The sequence below is a fragment of the Dryas octopetala genome, chromosome 1 (assembly GCF_963921425.1).
Source record: "Dryas octopetala chromosome 1, drDryOcto1.1, whole genome shotgun sequence".
NCBI classification, from domain to species: Eukaryota; Viridiplantae; Streptophyta; class Magnoliopsida; order Rosales; family Rosaceae; genus Dryas; species Dryas octopetala.
The window spans coordinates 1,014,665-1,039,233 of record NC_141366.1 but is presented as its reverse complement, the minus strand read 5'-3'; the positions used below and the strand labels follow the sequence as shown (position 1 = coordinate 1,039,233).

General features: G+C 36.3%; 4 protein-coding genes across 5 annotated transcripts; 3 read left to right on the top strand and 1 right to left on the bottom strand.

Moving 5' to 3' along the window:
* The first annotated feature begins 5,045 nt into the window (after positions 1-5,045).
* LOC147296111 (transcription factor bHLH122-like) lies at positions 5,046-14,296 on the top strand. Of its 2 annotated transcripts, XM_086239751.1 has the most exons (10): positions 5,046-5,456; positions 5,828-6,561; positions 6,988-7,197; positions 11,442-11,758; positions 12,273-12,482; positions 12,626-12,769; positions 13,046-13,165; positions 13,251-13,337; positions 13,433-13,934; positions 14,171-14,296. In XM_086239751.1, exons 2-9 carry the CDS (start codon positions 6,003-6,005, stop codon positions 13,928-13,930), a joined length of 2,145 nt encoding a protein of 714 aa, XP_086095877.1. In that variant the 5' UTR covers positions 5,046-5,456; positions 5,828-6,002; the 3' UTR covers positions 13,931-13,934; positions 14,171-14,296. The 2 variants fall into 2 exon arrangements, with proteins under 2 accessions (XP_086095877.1, XP_086095886.1); XM_086239760.1 differs by lacking the exons at positions 11,442-11,758; positions 12,273-12,482; positions 12,626-12,769; ... (2 more) ...; positions 13,433-13,934; positions 14,171-14,296 and adding exons at positions 7,410-7,583; positions 7,706-7,771; positions 7,855-7,923; positions 8,020-8,739 and having other exon boundaries at positions 5,107-5,456; positions 6,988-7,334.
* A 391-nt stretch (positions 14,297-14,687) lies between these two features.
* Positions 14,688-16,927, bottom strand: LOC147296110 (orotidine 5'-phosphate decarboxylase). The gene is made up of 7 exons (XM_086239772.1): positions 16,735-16,927; positions 16,419-16,640; positions 16,218-16,337; positions 15,969-16,127; positions 15,562-15,734; positions 15,160-15,265; positions 14,688-14,814 (listed from the first exon to the last, which is right to left on the bottom strand). The coding sequence occupies exons 2-7, from the start codon at positions 16,602-16,604 to the stop codon at positions 14,785-14,787; spliced, it is 774 nt and encodes a 257-aa protein (XP_086095898.1). The 5' UTR covers positions 16,605-16,640; positions 16,735-16,927; the 3' UTR covers positions 14,688-14,784.
* A 2,611-nt stretch (positions 16,928-19,538) lies between these two features.
* Positions 19,539-22,413, top strand: LOC147296109 (uncharacterized). Its single transcript, XM_086242042.1, has 5 exons — positions 19,539-19,558; positions 19,690-20,193; positions 20,819-21,102; positions 21,183-21,410; positions 21,614-22,413. The coding sequence occupies exons 2-5, from the start codon at positions 19,770-19,772 to the stop codon at positions 22,154-22,156; spliced, it is 1,479 nt and encodes a 492-aa protein (XP_086098168.1). The 5' UTR covers positions 19,539-19,558; positions 19,690-19,769; the 3' UTR covers positions 22,157-22,413.
* Positions 22,414-23,930: 1,517 nt separating this feature from the next.
* LOC147296108 (histone H3.2) lies at positions 23,931-24,553 on the top strand. The gene has a single exon (XM_086242052.1). The coding sequence runs from the start codon at positions 24,000-24,002 to the stop codon at positions 24,408-24,410; it is 411 nt and encodes a 136-aa protein (XP_086098178.1). The 5' UTR covers positions 23,931-23,999; the 3' UTR covers positions 24,411-24,553.
* Positions 24,554-24,569: the final 16 nt, after the last annotated feature.

The window sequence follows — 24,569 nt, the reverse complement described above, 5'->3', positions numbered from 1 at the left end:
GGGGAAAGAATCTATTCCATGATTTGATTCCCATATATGACCATGAGAAATCTGAGTAGGAGGAGGTCCTCGTCCTCACCCTCATGACATTTTGACTGTGTTCGATTCTGCTCTCCACATCACTACATCACTACATCACCCAGCCAACCAGCCAAACATTAATTCTATCTGTAGAGTTTAAAATTTTACCCTCCAATCATATAGCCAAACATGAATTCCAACTTTATATCACGGGTGTATATAATTATGTATATATTTTTTGTCGCATAGTTCAACATGTAAAAAGAAAAACATATATAATAATTTATCTCACTTATTACGTAAATTTTACTCCATGATCGATCTCCTCTAGTCGCTAATAGTTACGTTAGTTTCAATATATACTAAATAGTTTTTTCAGATCTCATTTCCATTTCCAGGCTCCAGCTAGCTCTTTCCTAGAATCATGGAAGTTATGATGTATTCAACAAAGATTTGACTAGCTTAGCGAGTATATCATTGGCTAGCTATTTATGTTTTAGACTTTTTAATCACTGCAAAAGTCAAAATCATTAATTCATGAAAAAAATATCTTCCTCGTGTATATGATGAGTATATCATTGTATATTTCTATCAGTATATATTAGCTATTTATTTTGGTGTTGACTGAATTATCACCCTTAAACCTCCTTTTTAAAGAGTTGTTGACCGGTGATAGATGAAGTTATGGAACCCAACGTTTCTCTAATCTTTATAGTTTATACCGGTAAAATTCTATAATATCTCACTCACGGATCTCATTAATTACATGTGAGAGGAAGAAAACATATAACGCAGTTAGGTTTTACAGGCTAAAGCATTGTCTTATACTCTCCATCTGTTAGGTCATTGGAAAGTAATTTACTCTCATGTACGTCATTGAGAAAATAATTTCCTATTATATCATTAGGCTATAAGGTTGGGACAAAGTTTTTGCTTAAAATATTGGAAAAAGTATTTGTTGTTCCGTTTGAGAATGTATTTTTTATTTGAATCATTTTAATTTAAATGTATATGTGTTAGTAGTTTATTTGTTAAATTTACTTTAAATTTCAACTATTCTAAATGTGATGATTAACTATGCTCGATCCGTCGATCACATTGATTTGAGTCAAAAACAAAGGAGGGACCTCGGTTGAAATGCATCAACAATCAACAATCAGCATCAAGTAGGGTTCCATTTTATATATAATTGCCTTTGTCTCCGTTAACAAAAAAATGTGTGGACATGGTGGCTTTCCATATATACATGCAACATTTGACAAATGGACAAATGTGTGGATAACAGGTCTTTCCAGTTACGCACCATTAAAAAAAAATATTAAATATGCGTGGAGCCGCGGACTAACAAAATTAACTGAATTCCTTACAAAACTAGATAAACCTTCTTTCTCTCCTTTTATTTATTTTTTGAAAGCAACCTTCTTTTTCTTCTTAATAGAATATAAAAGTATACCTTTGTAGCTCAAATGGCATTGCTAAGAAAAGTACATCCTTCACAACCCAAAAAAAAAAAAAAACCCTTCGAATAGAATAGTATTAAGAGATAATTATGCATAGCTTTAAAAAAAAAAACAGTTTTTAGATGGACACCGGTGGTGTTTTAAAATTTATAAGAAAATCATTTTAATTCATAATAATTTATAAAAAAATCATTTTAATTCATAATAAAGTCATTTTAATTTATAAAAAAATTCTTTTAATTCATAATAAAGTCATTCCCCAATTTGAAAGGTTATATACCCTCCTAGGGTGTAGAGTGGGATTTGTAGAGTTTGCATGTTAGGTTTTAATTTAGAGATTTTGTGTGGAGCCCAAAATCTTGGAGTTAAAACTTAACATAAAGCCATAAAAAAAAAATCAATTAATTAAAAACCCTAAATCATTACCGGTTTTAGTCTAAGAAATACTCGTAAAATAGACTGAATTCTAAGTTTCCCTAGTATTAATTTCACATTGAAAGAATACTTAAGTTCTAGTATAATTATCAATATTTTTTTATTAAAAAGATGAAGAATTCAAATTTGGAATTAATTAGAGAATAAATACCACTGGAATAACCGAATAATAGTTAGGTGACAATTATAAATACTCATTTTAAGTTTCTCTATCTGTTAATTTAATATTTAAAATGAACTACCAGAGTGTTATGTTTTCTTGTTTGGGAAATTAGCAACAAAATATAATTGTCAAAACTCGATTTTACCTAACAAGTGATATGGGTGACCGAATCCTAATAACAGAATGTAAGAAAATGAAATTATTGCAAGGGTGAAGACTATTATTCTTATGGTGGGTCCTACATTCATCACATGTCATCCTATGTTGTGACACGTATAACATTGAGTAGTAATGTTTGCATCACTTAGATATAATCATAAAATTTTCCATTGAATTATACAACATTATCTAATAATATAATGCCCAATTCCTTACTATCCACTCAACGCTGTTTGTCACTTTGTGATTTGATTAATCAAACAAGATCTCAAACCTAGTTAATTAAGGCTCTGGTCACATTTGGAGATTCTAATAGGCCACAAAGTGAACTAGATTAATCTCCGATAAGCTGTCATTAACCTTATTTTACGGTCAAGATAATTGATTGATTACACGTGCTTAAGAACCATAAGTGCAAAGTAATGCTCTAGAACTATCTCTTGAGAAGAGCTTAAACAAAAGATTAATATTTCAAACAGAAGAACTTATGTAATTCGTTCTAACTTAAAGCACATAATTTCAAACTAAGAAATTATGTACTTATGTAATAACAACGATCTCACACAAATTATATAAGAAGAAGAAGAGAAATGGTTGATCTCTCTTAATTCGTAATCAATGGTTTTAATAAGATAAGTTTAAGCTTAATAATACGTAATTAGTTTTGATATAATATAACATGATGATTTTGTCTTTTAGTAGAAGGGTTGCGTTCCCTGCTTACATAAACCAGGGGCTCAAAAAAATAAGACTCCTCGTGGCAACAATCAGCATTGGTCCCCCCGCTATGAAGCAAAAGAACCATTTCTTTAAGCACCAAAATGAAAAAAGTAACCCTTGGTTTGAAAACATAAATTTAAATTCCCAGCATATGTAGCACATCATTAATTATTAAGTAAAAAATAATTCACTCCAGATTTATAAATCCAACGGAAGATTATTTTTTCGTTCACTCTCCACAAGTGGTGGAGGATTCTTTATTAATTTTCTGATTAAGAGAAAGTGAGATTCCATTAATAATTATTAATTGACACTCATAATAATTAAAATGGTGGTCATGAACTCGTGATTAAGGCATAATCCAACTGATACCTATATGTAATATGGCTATATCTACTTTTTTGTTAAAAAAAAAAAACTTGTATCTATTTTTTGTTTATAATTTCAGTCTTTCATGTTTAATAGTCACTCACGATAATAGTTTGTTCTCATCACTTTTTCACTTAATAAAAATAAATTTTTGATTTTTTTTATAACTGAGGAAGATAAAATTTGAATTAGTAGAACATCTTCTAATAAAGTGAGAGAAATACTCATAAATAATAGCTAATTGGTGATTTATCTATCTATTTCACTTTTTTTTATTGGGCTGCAAATATTATATATTAATAACAAAAATATACCAATGGTAAATTTGTGAGACAAATATTTATTTTTCCATTTCTATCCCTTATTTGTGTTCCCATTTGCGGGACCCAACATAAAGTAGCCAACATTTCCCCCCACTTCTCTTGAGGGTATTTTGGGAATTAACGTGCCCATAAAAAATTGTAAAATTCCATTGAGATTTACCAAATTGATCCATGGCGGCGATGCCGCCACTCGGACTCGAACCGAGATGCTCTAGCACTGCTTCCTAAGAGCAGCGTGTCTACCAATTTCACCATAGTGGCTTTTTCGAAATCATAATAACCTATTTTTATTCAATCGTCGAGATTGAAGGAGTCACTTCAATGCAATATTTTTTTAGAAAACATTAAAATTGATGAATAAAAATTTGTTTAAAAATTAGGGATTTAAAAATTTTCCTTAATAATATTTGTTTATTTTAGGGCGTAGGGTATCCATTTTATTTATCTTAACTAACACTAACAATGGTGTTTTTCGTATGCTCTCCTAAAACTAAAATTGGCATATTCTTTGTATAATTATCTAAAAATATAAGAACACATTCATACCGTCTTGACACCTTTATGTAAAAATATAAAAATGGTGCATGGTTGGTACCTGAAATAGGCTTGATAGACATTGCTTTGACAGCATGACCGGCACCGCTGCTAGAGCGTTGTTTGCTGCTTGTTGGCCTTAACAAAGACTAGTACCAATGCTCAATGCCGGTCTTAAATTTTGTGTTTTTTTGTTAGATTTGGAATGTTGTTGACACTTATGTTGTCCAACTCCAATTGGTGTGTCATGGCCAGATTATGGGTGTCATTTTTTATTTTTAAAATAATTTTATCCAAATCAAATTATACTAAAACATTTTTTTGTTCATTTAAAGGTAGATGTGAATCATGTGATGAATATTTTGATGGGTGGGAATAGAGTTGCAGCATGGGATGATACTTTTCTCTTGGTCCGGTGATGAAAGTTTGAAAAGGGTACCATGCCCACTGGTGGATCTACATGCATCTCTTAGGGGTCAATTGACCCACTAATGTATATCCATCTAAGTTCAAATTATTGACCTTAACTTTTCTTTAAGTAAAAAATAAAAACAATAACTGTTTGATAAAATGTCTCAGATAATTAAGAGAATGAAGAGTGCAGTCCAATACTATTACAAACATGTCTAAAATGCCTTGTTGATGAGGGGCAGAAGAAACGAAGTTGTCAGTGTCCAAAGCAGCACCCACAAACACAATAATAGTGGTCCATCAAGGGTAGCACAGCATAGCATAGCATAGTGGATAGTGAATAGTCCATGACCTTGTGGTCACCCCCCGCACCAAAAACTTAGCTTTACTGCTAAAAATGGGATTAGATTATGTTCTTTTTTGTCCCACAACCCTAGCCCTCTGTTGGCTAACGTGTACTCAATCCAGCCCTCTCTCTTGCTTTTGAGTTTATGGTTCTGCTGCAATCAATGTGTATGCAGTGCAGCCATTTCTCTCTACACTCATGGCTCTTATGTGATAGTGCCATTCTTTAAGGGCATTATTGTTATACAAAAATATAAACATGCCAAATCTGAGAGACAGACTAGATTTCTGGAATCTGTTACTTCTGATTGGCTGAACTATTAGAAACAAAAAAGAAAATGGTTTTTATTATTTGTTTTCACTTTTATCTCTCTCTTCACTCAATGCCATCAACGAGAACTCCACCACTTTCACCACTCCATGTCCAGTAGCAGCAGCACCTGTAGAGAGAGAAGCAAATCTCCAGAGAGAGAAAGATAGAGATTTGCTACAAAGTATAGGGAGAGAGACAAAGAGGTTTGTTTTTGTTTATGGTTCTTGTGTTTTTGCTTTGTCTTTATCGACCTTTTTATTGTTCTAGATTTCAGTGGGTTCTTTTGATTTCTTATGTTATCTTCTTGACTTGGGTGATTGATATGCAACAATAGAAAAATGGGTAGTTAGTAGATTGGACAGTTGTTGAGGTTTGTGGGGAAAAATTGGAGTGAATACTTCTTTTAGTGTCTGTTCTTCAGTTTCCTCTGTTCAGCAGCTACTTTTACAGCAGAATATTTTATAGACAAGTAAAAATTATATGGATTTGGCTTTGCTGCAGCCAAAATTCTTGGGTTCATTGCTTTTTCACTGAAAGTTTGTTCCTTTTTTTTTTTTCTGGGAATTTCTTGCAGGGGAAAAAGACAGAGCCTCGAGGCTTTTTGTTCCTTTCCTCCTTTTCTGGAGCTTTTGATTTGATCCGGTGAGAAAAGAGGGAAAAGAAGTATCCAAAAGAAAATTGAAAAAATAGATTTTTTTATTTTCTTCAAATTTCAAGTCATTGTATGAGAATTGAAGAAGAAGGAAGCAATGGAGTCAGATCTTCAACAGCATCGTCATAAACACCAGCAGCATGTGAACTCCGGCTTGATGCGGTACCGATCAGCACCAAGCTCCTATTTCACAAATATTTTGGAGACAGAATTTTGTGAACCATTTTTCAACCGACCCACAAGCCCCGAAACAGAGCGAATTTTGGCTCGGTTTATGAGCAGTGAAGGTGGTGATAATGGTGGTGGAGGAGGAGGAGGAACAGAAGAAACTGCATCACATCACAAAGTGACAGCACAGACCAACCAGCAAGCACAGTTTATGGCGCCTAAGGTGGATAATGAAGCAGGAGTGGTTCAGCAGCAGCAGCAGCAGAGCCATATGAACAACTATTCCTCTGTTTCTCAGGGTTTTTACCAAAGTCCCTCTTCCAAACCACCTTTTCCAAATCAGGGATTGACTTCGGCTAACGAAGGAGGTTATTCAATGGGGACTAATCAGTTGCCTTCAATGAAAACTGGTGGTGGTGTCAGTAATTCGAATCTTATTCGGCATAGTAGCTCTCCTGCTGGACTATTCTCCCATATGAATATTGATGGTATGTTCTATTTCAGATTTCCTTGTTTCTATTTGGTTCTTTGTAGTGTGGTATGTTCTGTTGTACTCCTTAATTATTTTGAGGCAGATTTCTTGTCAGTTGTTTTTAGCATGCTTAATGTTATCATTAATTAATGAAATTTGTATAGCAAATTAATGAACTTCTTTTATATCATTCTGATAAATCAATTGGATTTAGAGTGACTTAGTAATCAAAACAAGAGTACAAAGGGGGCCTGCTTGCATTCTGCAGTTCATTTTCATATAACTAGTTAACTACTGCTTTAAAATTCTAATTTATGCAACTTTTTGTGAAACAATCAATAATATTGGTCCTTGGCTTTGCTAGTTTTGATCGTATTTCAGATATTGAAAAAGGTGGTATCGATTTGAGTATGATGCTTAACATTTCTTAGCATTTTGGCAGTGGCAGGCTATGCTGCGTTGAGAGGCATGGGAAATTACGGAGCCAGTAATAGTACTAATGAAGAAGCATCTTTTTCTCCAACTAGCAGGTTGAAAAATTTCTCATCAGGGTCACCATCTACATCAGGGCCAATGAGTCCAATTGCTGAAATTGGGGACAAAAGCATGGGACCAAATGATCAAGACGCCGGAGGTTTTGGTGAAGGCCGTGGTAACAATTATGTCCCAAGTTTCCCCATTGGTTCATGGGATGACTCTGCAATTATGCCTGATGATATCACTGGTTCAACAAGCTTTGGGGATGATGATGTGAAAGCACCTACTGGTTTAAGCCCATCAGAAACTCAGGTAACATGTTTCTGCTCAAATGTGTTTGGTTGTGTATAATCTGGTGTCTAATATAATTTTGTTGCTGTCATTCAGAATTTGGATGCTGGAACTCGCCCTCCTACTCTTCTGGCTCATCACTTGAGCTTGCCAAAAACATCAGCTGAGATGGCTGCCTTTGAAAAGTTCTTGCACTTCCAAGATTCTGTACCTTGTAAGATTCGAGCAAAGCGGGGTTGTGCCACACACCCACGAAGCATTGCCGAGAGGGTAATCTTCTAGTAGCATCAATATCATATATATATTGTACAATCTCCTCATTAATGGAAAGCTTGGAAAGGCACCATGTATGATGAGTAAAATGTTTAATATGTTTATTTGCGTCTGGTCAGGTGAGAAGAACCCGAATCAGTGAACGGATGAGGAAACTACAAGAGCTTGTACCTAACATGGACAAGGTAAAATCTTTTCACTTGCTTTTCTATCTATGTACCGGTTTGTGAGGACACTGGACTCAAACATCTCATGTCTTTCTTTGCAGCAAACAAACACTGCAGATATGTTGGATTTGGCTGTTGAGTACATTAAAGACCTTCAAAAGCAAGTCCAGGTATATTGAGAAAAGTAATATCATGAATGAAGATTTACAAAGGCCTCCAAAATCTGTAATTAATATGTCCTTTGTTTTGCTGTTGAATTTTTCCAGACACTATCAGAAACTCGTGCTAAGTGTACGTGTTCAAACAAGCAGCAGTAATAACACGAAAGTTTAGGAGGGACTTTGCTTATTATGTACAGTACCATTAGGACTTGGAAAAGAAGATAGCAAGCTGTGCTGGGTCTCTTTTGAACTGAAAAAAGCGATAGTAGGTTATTAATTATGTGGGTGGAGCCGTGGAGGGGAAAAGAAGGGATACTTAAAGTTGCTGTAAGATCCAAACCCATTGATGACATTTATAGGATGCAAGCTGTATAGTATATTTTCTACTGGATGTGACATTACATGTTTTTTGTTGTGGACCTCAAAAAATTTAATTATCTTCTCCCCAGAGAGAGAGAGAGAGAGAGAGAGAGTTCAGCTCCACCCCACAATTTCTTGAAGTAAATATGGGGATGCTATCAGTAGGCAGTCATAATAAATGGCATGGGAAGCATGTAAAGGCAGACATGCATTTTTTGCATAATCGGGGAAGAATGCATGAAGCAAATTAAAGCTGGCGTACCTGATTAATAAGCTTTTTATTTGCTCTCTTTTAAGTATCAAAGTTCATCCGGTCCAGTTGCTAATTCTTCATGTTACCCATTTTGAATTTGATACTGTAGGCTCTGTATGCCCCACTTCTGTTTACCACCTTTTTTTCGAATGTAATTTACTTTCAAGTCTTTGATTTTTGTCTATTGCTATAAAATTTGAATGGTTCAGGAAGCTGAGGCTCAGATGAACCTCAAAGAATAGATGACAATGATCTGGTACCCCAATTTATTGACCTTGTCTTATCTATGCAACAGGGGTCAATCCCTGGTTTCTTTAGTTTTGTGGGGTTGGTTGGGTATTTGCCTTTATAGTTGTTGCCTTGTTGCAATTTCCATATAAAGCCATCCCCTCTTAGGCTCTTATGAGTTTGCACCACAGATGTGAAATTTATCAAAAGAAAGAAGGCTAACAGTAGTTGGCTTCTTTTTCAACTTTGCTTTCATAAGCATGAAGTGGGAACTTTATAGTGTGAAGCAAAGAGATAAGAAAAAAACATTTCATAAATGAGGTACCTTGCTGAAGAAGGGTAGATGTGTGGCTGTAGCTGGTTTGAAGGATGAGTCACTATCCCTATTTGGCTCAAATCCATGCAAGTGATTGCCATGTCATAACTGATGTCATGTCCTCCCAAAATTCTTTTCCTTACACATGAAAGAAAGATTGCTTTTTATTCCTTGTGGAAGGGCAGAATGCCCCTATTTTTCTTGGCATTTGGTAATCAGATCAGGGGCACCATGAATGAGAGAGAGAGAGAGAGAGAGAGAGAGAGATATATATATATATATATATGTACTAGTGGGTATCATTAGGTTTACAATGACTTTTTGAAGTGGGACCTTTTCTAGCTACATGATGAAGCTTAGCTACTGCCTGCCTCCCTAATACTGAATAGCATTCTGAATATGGTCTGATCAAAAACCAAAAAATGTCCTTGATTTTATTGCACAAGGTAGAATCTGTTAAGAGGCATTGTGCTTGTTTAATTACCTTTGGAAAATGAGAGTTCAAACCTATAACATAACAGACGTTATTCAGTAATCAGAACATAACAGTAGTTACATGATCTTTTTACTCACTCAGCTGAGTTTTTGACAGTTTGTTAAAGGGATTCAGGGAACAGTAATACTGGTAGAGGATCCAGGTCCAAGTTAGTAAAGTGTCTACTCTTCTATCCAGCGGAAGAGTGTTTTTTTTTTACTTCTTTCCCTTTTTACCCATCAAAGGTTTATTTGCTATTGGAGGCATCAGGCATATATCAAGGGCCCCACCCTCATGAATGGGCTAAAAGAGGGCCTGGGACAAACCCTCATATGCAGCCCATACCCTATCTCCAAATCATGGGCTTATTGGTGGATCGGCCCATGAACCAAGAACCACCGATGATTGACTCGTTGACTTTTGTCTCTTGCCCTTGTCTGTACTTCTTGTCTTGGGCCCTACTCTCTTTCTTTCTGCTATTTTTGGGCTTTCCTAACGGAGCATCTTCAGATAAGATGAATTAATTCAAATATGGGGGAGGTTATTTCGACCATTCTCCATTGCTGAATTGACTACCCTAACATATTTTTTCTATGTTACTATTTCTTACAAAAAACTATGGAATCACCCAGATTCATTCGGCACTATGCCACCAAAATATACTAAGAGTTCGGCAACTTACGGCTGAATATAATGACAATGTTCGACAAAATACTGTCGAATGCCTTTTTCATTTCTATTCGGTGGTTACTTATCGAAAACTCCGCCAATGTTCGGTAGTTAGGTGCCGAATAACCACAAACATGTCGACATATAAATATCGAACGACTCGACGAATAAAATTGAAATTTTTTATTGCAAGGGTAAAATTAGAATTTAAAAATAGGATGGTCAACTCAGCAATTTTGGATGATAGGAATAGCCTGGGCCTTCAAATATATGATTCTCAATTTGAGCGCCATATTTACTCATAAAAGTTTTTTTATTAATTAATAATAACTAATAAAATTTGAACTCAATATCTCATTCTAAAAAATAAATTAATTGTCACTATACTTACCGGTCATTGACTACTTGTAAAAGAAAAGTGTCAAGAATTTTCTCATATATCTCCCACAATCTTGTTCAAGTCAATCACATTAAAATAAAAATTTAAATAATTTTAAAGAGTTTCTAAAAAAAAGAAGATCCAATTTGAAAACCATGGTTCTTAAAAAAAAAAAAATAGATACCATAGACAAACATAAAATACAAATGTTACCAAAACAATTTGGGTGTGAAATTCATTCATATAAGTTCCACTTCAAATATAAGAAATCAGCCTCATGGAATATCTGATTTTTTTTCCATTTACATGAGTTTTTTTGTCTTTTTAAGGAAAATCCTTGCTCTCTCTCATTTCCCAACTTTTCCTCAAATTTCTCACATTAAGTAGGAGATATTTTCGTAGCAAACCACCATTAACACCATTAACAAGCTTACTAAATTAAAGCGCTTATTAGCAGATGCTCGCTCTTGGTTTAATTTAGAAATCAACCTCATTAAAACCATCTATTTTTGCATTACAAATTGAGATTTTTTGTTATTTTTTCAAAAAATATTAGAATAAGTCAATAGTCTTGTATTTTTAAAAAATCCAAAAAAAGAAAGAAAAATCGAGCGTTTGTGACTTGTGAGACGTTGGGCAACGGTTATTGCGGTTTCCCTCTCAATTTAAAAAGATTTGAATTAAAAGTTTCGAAACGCAAAAAAAGAAAAAAACGCACAGAAAAAAAAAAAACAGATTTTGGCATTCAACTGGCCGCTGCAATCACGCACTCTCCTCTCCGCCTTTCATGCCATGGAGGAAGCCCACCAAGAGCTCCAGTTCGGCTTCGGCTCGGCTCGGAGCCTAGTCTCTTTGACCCCTATACCATCGCCCTCCACCACGCGCCGCCTCTCCAGCAGCTTCAGTGAGAGGAGCCGCCGTCCCATGCCGGCTCCTCGAAAGCTGAGCCTGGCCTGGGTGTCCCTCCAAGGCCGCCTCGTCAATGCCGAAGAGGCCAGCTCGGCTCGAGCCATTAAGGGTGGCTTGACCCCAGAGCAAGCCCTGGCTTGGGAGCTGTTTACCCCCGTACAGAGGTTCCTTTTCGTCGCCGTGATTGGTGTCGCCGCTGCCGAGTCCAAGAAAAACCGCCACATTTCGCAGCTCAAAAAATCTGTCGAACTAAGGGTTTGTAATAATTTAGCTTTAACTATTTGGGATTATTCAAATTTTCTTTAATTATCGATTTGGGTTTGCTTCAAAATTGAATTTTTAACGTTTTTTCTTTGATAAATGTTGGTACTTTATTGTTTTATGCGTGATTCCGTGTATTTATTTCAATGGTTCTGGTTATGGAGCTCTGATTGTGTGGATATTTATTTGGGCTCGTAGTTATGATTTTAGAATCAGTTTTCTTTTAGTTTTATTCACGATCTTTCTTAATAAATTTGGTATTTAAATCCATGGTTCTGCCTATGTGTTTGTTTGGCTAAATTCTCTGTGGATCTTATAAAAGCTTGGTTTAGCAGGTTTAATATTCTTAATTTAATTTAATAAGGGTCAACAGCTACTGCTTAATTTGATATATGATTATCTTACTGATTCTGCTTTTCGGTGTTTGTTTCAAATTTGTAGTTAATGGTGTGATGAAAGTTGTGTGGCCTACTTGAACTAACTTCTTCTTCCGAACTTTTTATTCCAGGATCAGGTGTTATCAAGCATGCAGCAGAAGCTTGACAGCCTGTGCGAGCAGATGAGTAACATTAAGGACCACTCAGAAGATGTGGGCATGTCCCCCATCAAGAATGTAGAATTACCACCCAATGAAGCTTTTGGTTCTGATAAAATCAAATTTGTTGATTGCGGTTGTTGGCATTGTGATCAACATCATGACCTTTCAAATGGGTTGTTGGTAAGAATTTGTTTCTTGCCAGCTGCTAAATTGGTTCTTTTGGGTGATTATTTTGTATCTCTTGTACTTTAAACTATAATATCACAAATTTTGATACTTCTGCTGAAAACTTGAATTTCTTACGTCTCTCAATTTGGTATCAGGGTAACAATGTTATGAAACCCTCCAATGCGGATGAGATACTACAGTATAAAATGTCTCTAGAAAATGTAGCAGAGCAGGAGGAGCGCCGTATGTCTGATTTATCAGACTTGGCATCAAGTGTCACATCTGCTGCTGAAATCCAGGTAATGGAAGGTGTTCTATATACTAAATTTCCCAATTACATAATCATTTCATATTACAAGCACTGAAAATGGCAGTTTATATTCACTTCCATTTTATTTTCAGATTTTGAATATTATTTAAAAAATTTCACTAACCAATGGGATTAGATCAATGTTGCCTAAATTATCAAACACTGAATTTTATGGCGATGAATGAGCAAGACTTGATTAGAAGAGAACAGATTTCTAAGGTATTGCTTTTCATGTCCTTGATACAATTTGTTGTAATTTCCTCAGCTGAACACCTTAGCTGTTGAACAAGACCTATATAATCTCAAGAGGGATTGTGAAGAGAAAGATGGGACCATTAAGGAGCTAACCAATTTACTCCACTCATCTGAAACTGCTGGTTCAAAGGTATTTTCCCTCATGTTCTCTTTCCTTCTTTCCTTGCCAAACTTTTTCTTTGATTGATCTGAATTATTCTTGTCACTTATAACAGAGGATCGCAGAGTTGGAAGACATAATACGTAGGAAGAAGATGACAATTACAAGATTAAAGAGAGACATGGTGGTTCTAGAACAAAAGGTAAGGAGCTGATGGGTGACAAAAATGAGGTTTCAGAATATAGGGAAAAGAATGTGCTTTGATCCCCATATAATTATCACTGTGTCAAAATACAGGTAGTGCATCTTACAAGGCTTCAGAGACCCTCTTTCTCTTCCCCAAACTCACATGAGACACAAACTCCGCACATGACAGACAACCTCCTTTATGATATGGATAGTACTACAAGCCCTTCATCTTCTGATTCAGACTGCTCCCCTGTGAATCGAGCACAAGCTCCAAATGCTAAAACACCAAAGGCTCCTCCTCAGACTTTTAACTCTGTTTCAACAAGCCAGAAACCAGTGCCGGAAAAAGCCTCAAGTTCTTTGGTGAAACCAACTGACAGGCACGTAAAATCTCAATTAGAGAGTCCTCTAAAAGAGATAACTATGAATTCAAGGTCCATACAATCAGTGACCCCAAAAGCTCAACCAGTGAGTCCTATAAAGAAACCCAATACAATCCATACTTCAAGGCCAAGGCAGGTATCAGCTGGTGTGGATTCGAGACAGCTTAGAAGGCGTTCTCTACCTGGACGAAAAGATGCTACGCCACAGAAGAGATGGGCTTAGTGAGGTACATATTGTTTTGATCAATATTAAAATAAATTTTGTATGTCATTTTGGTATCTCTCTTTCCAAATTTCAAACAATATTGTTTTCTCTAGACTCTTCAATGCTCGACGTAACAGATGAACTAATTCATTTAAAAATATTTATCAAATGATATATATAGATATGTATGTGACATTTATATAAGCTGTTGTTGAAATATATTCTCATCAATCTCTGTTTTTTCTGCCTTTTTTGTAGGTTGATGGGGAAAATGATATGCGATATGGAGTCAAATTCCTCCCCGTTGATAATATTTGAGTTTTGAAGAATCAGACTAGTATATATGTTATAGGTGCTGAAATTTGTTTGTCATAATGTTAAGGATGTAGCTGTTGTTATAAATAGAAATAGAATTGCAGAACTTAGGCAGTCGTCTTTTACTTGTTTCATTGTGACATGGCTCTTGAAGTGGAAGATGATCTCATTATTTAAGCTGTACCTTATGTTTCATACACAGCATGAATGTGGAAACTATTGATGCAACCTGGGAACCAAACCAACATAGATGTTTCAGTCAATATTCACATTGAGGAGAGAGATGGGGGTGTGAATGATGATGTAGATGACTTGCTTTGTAAATCGGCTATGACCAATATTCCATAGATGTCCCAATTGATTACTTAAGACTAAGGAACAACAATCGAAGAGCAGCTAAACTAATCTTTCTAACCCTTGGAAGAGCATGTGACAGATGACTTGAGCAAAAGACAGTGGCTTCACATTTATAAAAAAATTTAAATATCAGGCTATAGTACAAAATACAAATGTTTATAAGGCCAGCATTACATCTATTCTTGATGCTGAAGCACTCACTATACTCTAGGCCACTGTGGACTCACAACCTGCACACGCAAATAATTCATTATACACCAAACAAAATGGTCTAACATCACAGGTAAAATACGATATCATATATTCTAGGACAGGGCCTAATTTAGTTTGCAATAATACGAAGGTCACCAAATTTGTTCTTCAAGGATGTGCATGTCAGTATCTTATTAGAAATAAATGAATAAATTTGATGACCCTAATAGTGCTCTTTAATTTGATACCATCTAAGAATTGATGACAGCAAATAGATTAGCGACATGCAACTCTGGAGCTAAAATCACCGCAACAGCAGACCTTATTTTCACAACATAAATTTCACAATTAGCTAATTGGATAATGTATTATATTCAGCTAACCTCAAGTGTGCTAAACACTAATCGCATTCGACTGGCAACAACTGATGGCTCCTCAGCATGTCCAACCACTGCCATTTGCTCTAGTTGAAGAGTCTTTACTGGAAGCCTTCAACAAAAACAAGAAAGAATTAAGCAAAAAGGTGAACCTTCATAAACTATCTCTATTGCCTAAACAATATTTCAGAATGCTTGAATGTCAAATTGCAAAGGGCAAGTGGAAGTGGTAATTCATTGTCTTAGCATGAAGTACTTGAGGAATAAAACAGTGGTGCACTTGCACAGAAAAATCATGAATTCCCATAAGCAAACAAGAGTCTGGATACAGAAGTACCGGCATGTATAATACTAATACGCATAAAATAAAACTGAAAGCAGCAAATGGAATATGCTGAAGCATCTTACCATGCCATTCCTCTCATATAATATGCATTTGCAATGAGCCCACAAAAACCTTTCCACTTAAGCCTTTCTTCATCCGACACTGGAGGAGTGGATGACCATCTAACTATTGTTGGTTGTGGTGTACACAAGATGGTGATGAATATAATGCTCAACCAAAGAATGCACTCATCAACCTGCATTGAGAAAAAACAAAAATGGAACAATGGGATTCCACTTCATTAACCAGTCACCGACAGCAGAATTTATGACCAACAGGAATCTTAACAGGCTTCTCATATTAGCCAGAAACCTTAACTGGCTACAAATTCATATTTACAATCCTTGGAAAATCAGATAACTTTTGAATATATGCAAAAGAGTGCTATTTTGACAATTGGTGCAAGTTCAACTAGGAAGTTGTAACTTACTTCCTCTGATGCAATCTCGGATTTTAAACTGGTGGTTCCACCATAGCTTTGCATTGCTTCAATTTCAACACCGGATTCCTTCATATCAACAAGTTCTTTTCTTAATCCCTCATCAGTGCATCCCAGTGCATATGCATTCACCCCAGCACTGATGAACTCCTGATCAACCAAACATTTTACTTTGAGAAAGAAAATCAAACAAAGCAAGCCTCAAAAAAACACCCAGTTGAAGAAAACCACTGAATATACTTTTAGGTTGTCACCTCCGCCACGGTCAACCGCATTCCTGTACCGCCTAAATAAACTGATTGCTATGTTGCGTGATGAACGATACTCATCATCTGATGGAATTGAATCATGCATCTGGCACTGCAATGGGTAATAGTAAAACATATCAAAAACTCATATAAACCCACAAAATCTTTAAAATACCAAAGCAAAAACACTTACTAGCCATTTCTTGGGGGTGTTTAGCTGACTACGGCTTTTCCAAGAAATACAAGGAGCTCTAATTGGGCTAAGAAAAATTGAAATATTGCTCAAGGAATTAACATGTGTAGTCTTGCAGGGTAGAGCTTCATGCAGTATATTAGAGTCTATATATGTAATAGCTCCAGAAGCATACACAGTCAGCATGGTTGTACTTGTACTTGTACCATGACAATATAGCACCTTGTACAAAACCCAAAACCCATATCAAAATTGAGCGACTGAATATTTGTCTAAAATACAAAAAGGGAAATTGATTCAATTAAAAATATGAAACCTGGAAAAGAAAGCTTTCTGCTTTATCTTCCTTGTTCCTCAATTTTCCCAGGAACCAAACAGGGCTTGAGAAAAAATGATATCCAAATATGGATTTGGGGATGTTATTGACAATTGAAGGCCTGAGGCCACCAGTTAATTATATGGATGGCTATGAAGATTCCATCTGATTCCAAATTTTCAGATTATTTCTGGCTGCTAATTGCTAAAACTGGCGGATGCGAATCTTCTACTTGGCGGATTTTTCCAGTTTCTTATTTGCAAGCCAACTACTAAAACGACGTCGCTGACGACAATTTCATTATGAATCTTGATTATGGATTTCATACTGTATGGGCTTAAGTCCATGGTAAATTGGGCTCAATGTCCTTTCAACAGCGGCCCAGCCCATTTTGTTAAATGTAATAAAACATGGGTTTCATGTGTTCAAAGTGGGCTTGAACCCCTTAGGAGCAACTTGGGCTTGCATAACCCACTTAAATTCCTTTTTGTGTCCTCTAAAACCACAACTCGATCACATGAGATGATTTGGCTTATCTTGGTATTTTTTTTGTATCTTTTATAGTGAAAGTTTATTATAATAATTACTCTTAATGTTTTACTATTCTTTATTTTTCTTTTATGAAAACTACTGTATTTTCCACAAAAAAAACAAAAAAAAAAGTTAATGAGCTTTCTGAAGTTACAAATATGAGCTATTAATTTCCTGATTCAAGAGACTTTGGAATGTTATGGTCAATTGGTCATCCATTCATCAGCAAAATTCCTTTGGCAACGTCATGTCCCCCATATATATATATATATATATCCAATCAGTGTAATTTATAGCATGTTTATGTCTCTTGTTTATAAGGATAGGCTGCTGCATAAAAGTGCATAATGGTTGGACGGACGGTTTTGGTCATTGTATTTTGATAGCAATGATTAGAGCATGTACAATGACATGGCTAAATGCTATGCTATGTTATATGTTAAATATAACAGAATTGATACAAAAAACTCACCACAATGGCATAGCTAAATTTAGCAGTTACTATGCAATTGCTAAATTTTCTACTATATATAGCAGAAAATTTAGCAATTGCTATTGAGAAATTCAAGAAAAAAGTGGACTCACTATCAGAAAAGTATGGGTAAATAAATAATAAAAACCAAGTGAAAGAAAGTGATTGATTGAAAAAGTGTTGGGTCCCATGAGGAGAGAGAGGAAAAGATATTCATATGGATAAAAAAGATTGCAATAAGAGGCATGAGGATTGGCAGTTGTCATAGATTGATTGGCCATTTTTTCAAATTTTACAATTCTTAAATTTGACTTTGACATGAAAAATGTTAAAATATTAATTTGGGTATTAAATTAATAATATTTAAATATATATAATATTGGGCCCATATTAAATATCTCATTAAAATATTTACAATGATATAATTATTAAAATAATTTAATATATTAAATTTAATTTATAAGAATATATATAAATATATTAAAAATATAAACATATAAACATATAGCTATAGCTATTGTGCCATTAAAATAAAAAACACAAAAGTTATTGTTAAATACTAAAAATTATACTAAATATAACATATAGCATAAAGTCATGCTACATGCTCTTCGAGAAAGTGCATGCATCAAGCTAGCAATCGTGTTTGGCATCTATATATATTAGTCATCCCTTGGATTCTTGGAAGATTCATAGGCATTATATGGGACAACTGGACAAGTACAGCTTATTAATTTCAAAGTGGTGTCTGTGTAACAGGGTCCACTTGTTGATCATTCTATATATGCAATATTACTTTGTGCCTTATCCCAATAATAATAACGATGCTCGATCATTTGAGTGAAAGACATACATGATATGGATATCTAGGGCCTAAAGACTATTAATTAATTAATAAATTTTAGCTTTTGAGTAGTTTATTTCATTAATATGTTTTTACTAAGTAATTATTAGTATAGTACTATTTATCTCTACAATTTTAGAGAGGTATCAATTTCAATCCTCATTACTCTTAATCAAAATAATCAATGAATTTTGAATTAAGCAACTTGATATGAAATTAATCAACTTGAATACTTGATTAAGAAGTTGCATCCTCCGGACAGAATAGTAGCACTTGGGTCTTAATTAATTAGTTTTGAGAGAATATATAATCAAAGAAGTTTCTAGTTCGTTTGAATAAATCATGCATATGTAATGTAAGGTAATACATATATTGAATAAGTCTTGGACTCTAATTGGTTGATCTTTGCCAAATACAACTGTACAAGCCATTTGAACCCGACCCGTATGTCCTGAATGGATATGGATAGGCTGTTTATAAATACAAGGCGCCAGCAGAGGGATCTCAGAGTATCTAGATCAATTCAAATTAATGTAAGTGGGACTGTCAATTGTGTAGCTTTGGATGAGGTGAATGAATGATTCTGTGAATCTCATATAAAAAAGATGATCGATTCAATAACAAATTAACAACATATAAGTTTGATGATTCAGTAAAAATATTTATTATTTGATAGGTCGATTGCCACTGAATTTGGTCAAATCTTATATTGAATTTAAATGATTAAGTTAAAAGACAGTATTAAATAAATTAATTGTTGATATAAAGGGACTAGACAACAAAAATAAAAAAATGTGAGGAGAGAAATAGAGTGGGTGCGCACGCGAAAGAAATATCATATCATTTACCTCATTTCAAACAAAGCATCATGATTCATGAGCTAGGAAATTTATGAGTTACTCATATTATATGATAATATACATAATGATAGAGAATATTCATAGAAAGTATTTGATGAGTGTGAAACAAAACCACAGGTACACAACACTCCAAAAGCCTCCTCTCTTGAAATTCATTGACTTTTACTGCTTTACGCCTTTACCCATCATCATCTGATTCATCTGATTCATCTCGATCGTACTCTCTCTCTCTGTGTCTCTGTTTCTAGGTATACATATTGTTATAAATAATAGAAGATATATATTATAGAAGCGTGGAAATTAAGTGAAACGCGCGCAGCGCATTGGGATGACGATGGACCGAGCGCAGCCGAGCTCAGATTCACCGACGCGAGAGCCGAAATCGCCTATGGTGCTGTCCATCGAGTGCCTGAAGGGCAGCTCCAAGGCGGACGAGTGGACCGGCGACATGCTCCAGACCGGAGACATAGTGGAGGAGCTCCGCATCGGCACCTCCGTCACCGTCAAGTCCCCCTTCAAGAACGGCAAGAGCGGCGTCCAGAAGATCCTCCACACCTCCTTCAAGGCCAAGGACACCTCCATCCTCGTCCTCGTCCGACGTGGCCGAGACGCCTTCGCCGAGTTGCAGGCTTGTATCGTCCCCAACGACTCCTCCGGTAAGAACAAGCAGTACATGCTCCGCTCCATTGCCGACCCCAATTACACCGTCGGCTTCTGCGATCGCACCGAGGCCGACTGCTTCGACCTCCAAGGTATTATAATACACCCTCACACACAATTACACAAACACCTCATCATCATCATTCACCATATTGACTTTCATGTTGACTTATTACTATTGCATTCATCTCTCGTCGGTTTTAGTTATCTATTTTGATAATTAATTATCAATTTGGCCACTTGGCAATTGGGTTGTTAATTAATTGAAGGAAACCTATATCATTTTCAAGAGAATGTGTTGTGGTATGAAAGCGGCAGCAGCTTTATGTAGCCCACAACAACCCCACGTGACACTCATGACTTCGTAGCTGAAATTGACCAAATTTCTCCATTAGTAATTAGTATTGCTTCCCAGCTAAGCTCGCTTCCAATCAATTTTCAACCTTTTTTTCCATTCACTTCACCTAACTAATTCCATCAGCATTGTGATCCAGTAACTCAATGTGAAACGTATGCCTAATTTTATTGCTTAAGTTGGTGCATGCTTCACATTGTAATTGTGACAATATATTAGTTGTACTAAAGTATAGATTAAATAGTGTAGTACTATAGATATCTTATTTTTGCTTAATTATTGATAAAGAAATTGTGATGAGAGATAGATGATGATGATGAGTTGCATGGATGTGTTTTAGTTAATTAATTAATTAATTGCAGCTTCAAGGAACTCCCGGATGGTGAGTGCACTAACCAGGTCTAAGCTTGAAGATGGATATGTCTCATATCCATGGGAAAGAAGGATGCAAGAGTTGCTGCCAGTTCCCCATTCTAGCAGCTTCCTATCAATTCTCTTCCTTCCAAAAGCTTCAGATCGAGCTGCTTCTCGCTACAATGACTTGGACGACACGCTTGCCAGGGCAAATGTCTGGCTCAATGCCTCCCAGGCCTTCGGTGTCCCCGTCGTCTTCATGAACATTCAGACTGAGTCCCTGCTCACCAAGGTACCTACCTAATTATGTGCTTAATTGGAACTAATTTTGAATCATATGTACTCGTGGTTTAATTTTTTGTATGGCTGCAGATTTCTGGAGAGACAGCCTCTGCCACTGTAAATGCAGGATCATTGTCTGACTTGGCTGATCTTGCAAGTGCAAGTTTGTATGGTTTTGAGGATTACCATGGGGTTGACATTGGTGTAGTCCGCGCAGTTCGCCTTTGGTATGCTCCCCTTGGGGGAGAAATTGCAGTTGAGATCAAATTACAAGAAGGAGATTTCAAGCTTGGCTTCGCCATTAGCCGCACGGAAGAGGTAATTAACATTTTCCCATTCACATTATGTAGCAGTTGATGCATGTGTCCCCATTAATAACTGATCATAATGTAACAAGGTCCTCTTCCACATAATATGGTCAGCTATTGTTGGCATTACTTGGTAGACCATGTATTAATTAGTACTAGATGGTTTTGCTTATGATGATTATGATGATCGAGTTCCTTGTGATTTGGCTGCAGGGGTTTATATACATTTCATCAGTGGTTGATGGGGATGAAAATGCACCTTCAAGTCGATCAGGGCTGAGCAATTTGTACAGGGAAGCAATGAATGCTTCTAGGCTGCTGGTGGTGTCAAGGGTCTCAAACCAGAAGGTTCTGCCTTGGATGGTTTCCTCAACAGGAGCAGTTCGATGCTTTGACACAGTTTCACTCAGCCAGAAGCTATCACTGCACCGCCATGCCAAGATTCCCATTTCCATTCATGTGTTCCTTTGGGACCGAGCTGTGGTTTCACCAAGCGGAATAAGCCAAAGCAGGATTAGGGGCACTCCCTCCCCACCACCTACTATGGCATTGCCGCGGCCTGAGGAGGTTCATTTGGCTCGGCGTCCAAATGAGAACCAAATACAACCTCTGCCACAAGAAGCTATTGATCATGATGAAAGTAGTAGTGGATCAGGTGTGAGTGATAGAGCTTCAGAGGTCAGGCTTGAGAGAGATACAGCTGGGGGGTCCTCTTTTAGATTCCATGATTTTGCACTTTCTAGCAACTGGGTATGATTCTTTTTGTTCTTCGTTTGTGATGCTTTTTTCTTTATTGTCATGCATAGAGGTCTTTCAAATAGGCATTTGTTTAGCTCAATCTAGAAAATATATATAGTGGAATAAAAAAGATACAACTATTGACACAATAGGACTTCAATATCAAGTATAGATGTCAGTCATAATCGATCCCCTAATTATATATCTGGGTGTACTGTATACGTAAGAACTTTGTGAAAGCAAGCAGGTAGTGCAGGTGGGGTGTTTTTCTTGTATATGTCTTCGTTAATTTTCACCCGGCCAAATAGTTGAACAAATTACTTGTCATAACTCTGGACAAGTTTGTTGTGTATGTGTGTGTTTTTCCACCCTTGATTGACAGCCCATTGTAATGTGTAATTTTGTAATGTAAAGCCTCTCAATAATCAATGCAGTTTGGATGTCCAGTAATGAATAATAAACAAATTAATCTATCACCACTAGATCTGAATCAACGGTTAGGATTAAATGGTTTGCTAAGTTTTCGAAAAAAAAAATTAGTTCCGGATTAGAAGGTTGGGAGTTGCTTCATGCGTCTTGCGTGGCTAACTAATTGAGAGATGGGATTCACGTGTGTGATGCTTAATATCTGAATCCCTCACATACCTGATCATACGCCTCTATACTCAGTTCATTACTTATGCATCAGATGCAGGTTAACAAGAAATAGTAAGTGTAAAATAAGAACACAAATCATTTAATGTGGTTTATTTAATTTGGGCTACGTGCATGTAGGATATTTTAATTATATTTCATCGTACACAAATATTACATTATAGAGAGAGTGTACGTTTGCTTTGTGTAAAAGCCTTGAAGTAAAATTGGATCCCCTATGAACCTCTAAAGACCAAAAAAAGTGATTCCTTAAACTTGGGGTGAAGGAAAAATTATTGTATATGACCATAATATTACGTGACATGATGACGTGGTCTTACCAATCTACTTATATTATAACATATACGATTTTAAGGGTATTTTAAGGATTTAAAGTTTTAAAAATTAATTATTATACACGTGTTATAATTTAAGTGGATTGGTAACACCATATCGTTATGTCACGTGGTGTTATGGTCACACATAAAAATTTCTCAGAGTGAAGGAGCCTATTTATATGAGAACTACTCTACAAATGAGTGATTGTTATCTCTTTATAATGTGTGATTAAAGTGTTTCCACGAAGTGTGAAATGTGATTGTTGTATATTTAGTGGTGCAAAAACGGGTATTAACAAGTTCATAATACTAACATTAACAGAATACATGTATCAGATAGTATTATAATTAATGTGATTGTTGGTTGAGTGAGTACAGATTATCTTATACAAATGTAACAAATCAACCTAAACAGTAGCTGCGATCAACAACATGGTTAGATGAAAGAATTTTTTTTTTTTTTTTTTTTTCTATTGGGGATGGGGGCAACGGTGATGAGTTGAATGGGCCTGCAGTAACCATTTAAAGTAGTAGGCCTGTAGTAATCCAGGCCCAGGTTGTTCAACAATAAAATTTTAAATTATTAAAAAAGGAGAACACTCCCTCATTGGCTGGCTCGTAGTGCCACGGATCAAAGGACCACAACCGTCAATGCGCACACTTATCAACGGCCCATACGCCCTCTTCCCAAAATTTCTAGGAAGCTGAAAATTTCGAAATTTATCTTTTGGTGAATCCAAATTTCTAGCTTCCCGCCACTCCTCTCCCCCAATCATAAATACCCCCAAACCTTGAGAGATTTCCATCGCATTCAAATCAAACTTTGTCTCACTTTCCCGAGAAACAAACGCAACAGAAACCCTTGGAATCTTCCATTGTCAATTTCCTCAATGGCTCGTACCAAGCAAACTGCTCGAAAGTCGACCGGAGGGAAGGCACCTCGGAAGCAGCTTGCGACGAAGGCAGCTCGTAAGTCAGCTCCGGCGACCGGAGGAGTGAAGAAGCCTCATCGCTTCAGGCCCGGAACTGTGGCTCTTCGAGAGATCAGGAAGTACCAGAAGAGCACAGAGCTTCTGATCCGGAAGCTTCCATTCCAGAGGCTGGTGAGGGAGATTGCTCAGGACTTCAAGACCGATCTCCGGTTCCAGAGCAGCGCCGTGGCGGCGCTTCAAGAGGCGGCGGAGGCGTACCTGGTGGGGCTCTTCGAGGACACCAATCTCTGTGCGATTCATGCGAAGAGGGTGACCATTATGCCCAAGGACATTCAGCTTGCTCGTAGGATTAGGGGCGAGAGGGCTTAGAATAATCCCCAACTCTAATATTCTAATGCTTTGCTATTAACAGTATGTAGTGGATTTACCTATGTATGTTTGCTGTTTAGGTTAAGAAATTTGGTTCAAAACAATGTTGAATTGGCGCTGGACATGGAGTTGTATATCTTTTTGCATCTTTGAATTACC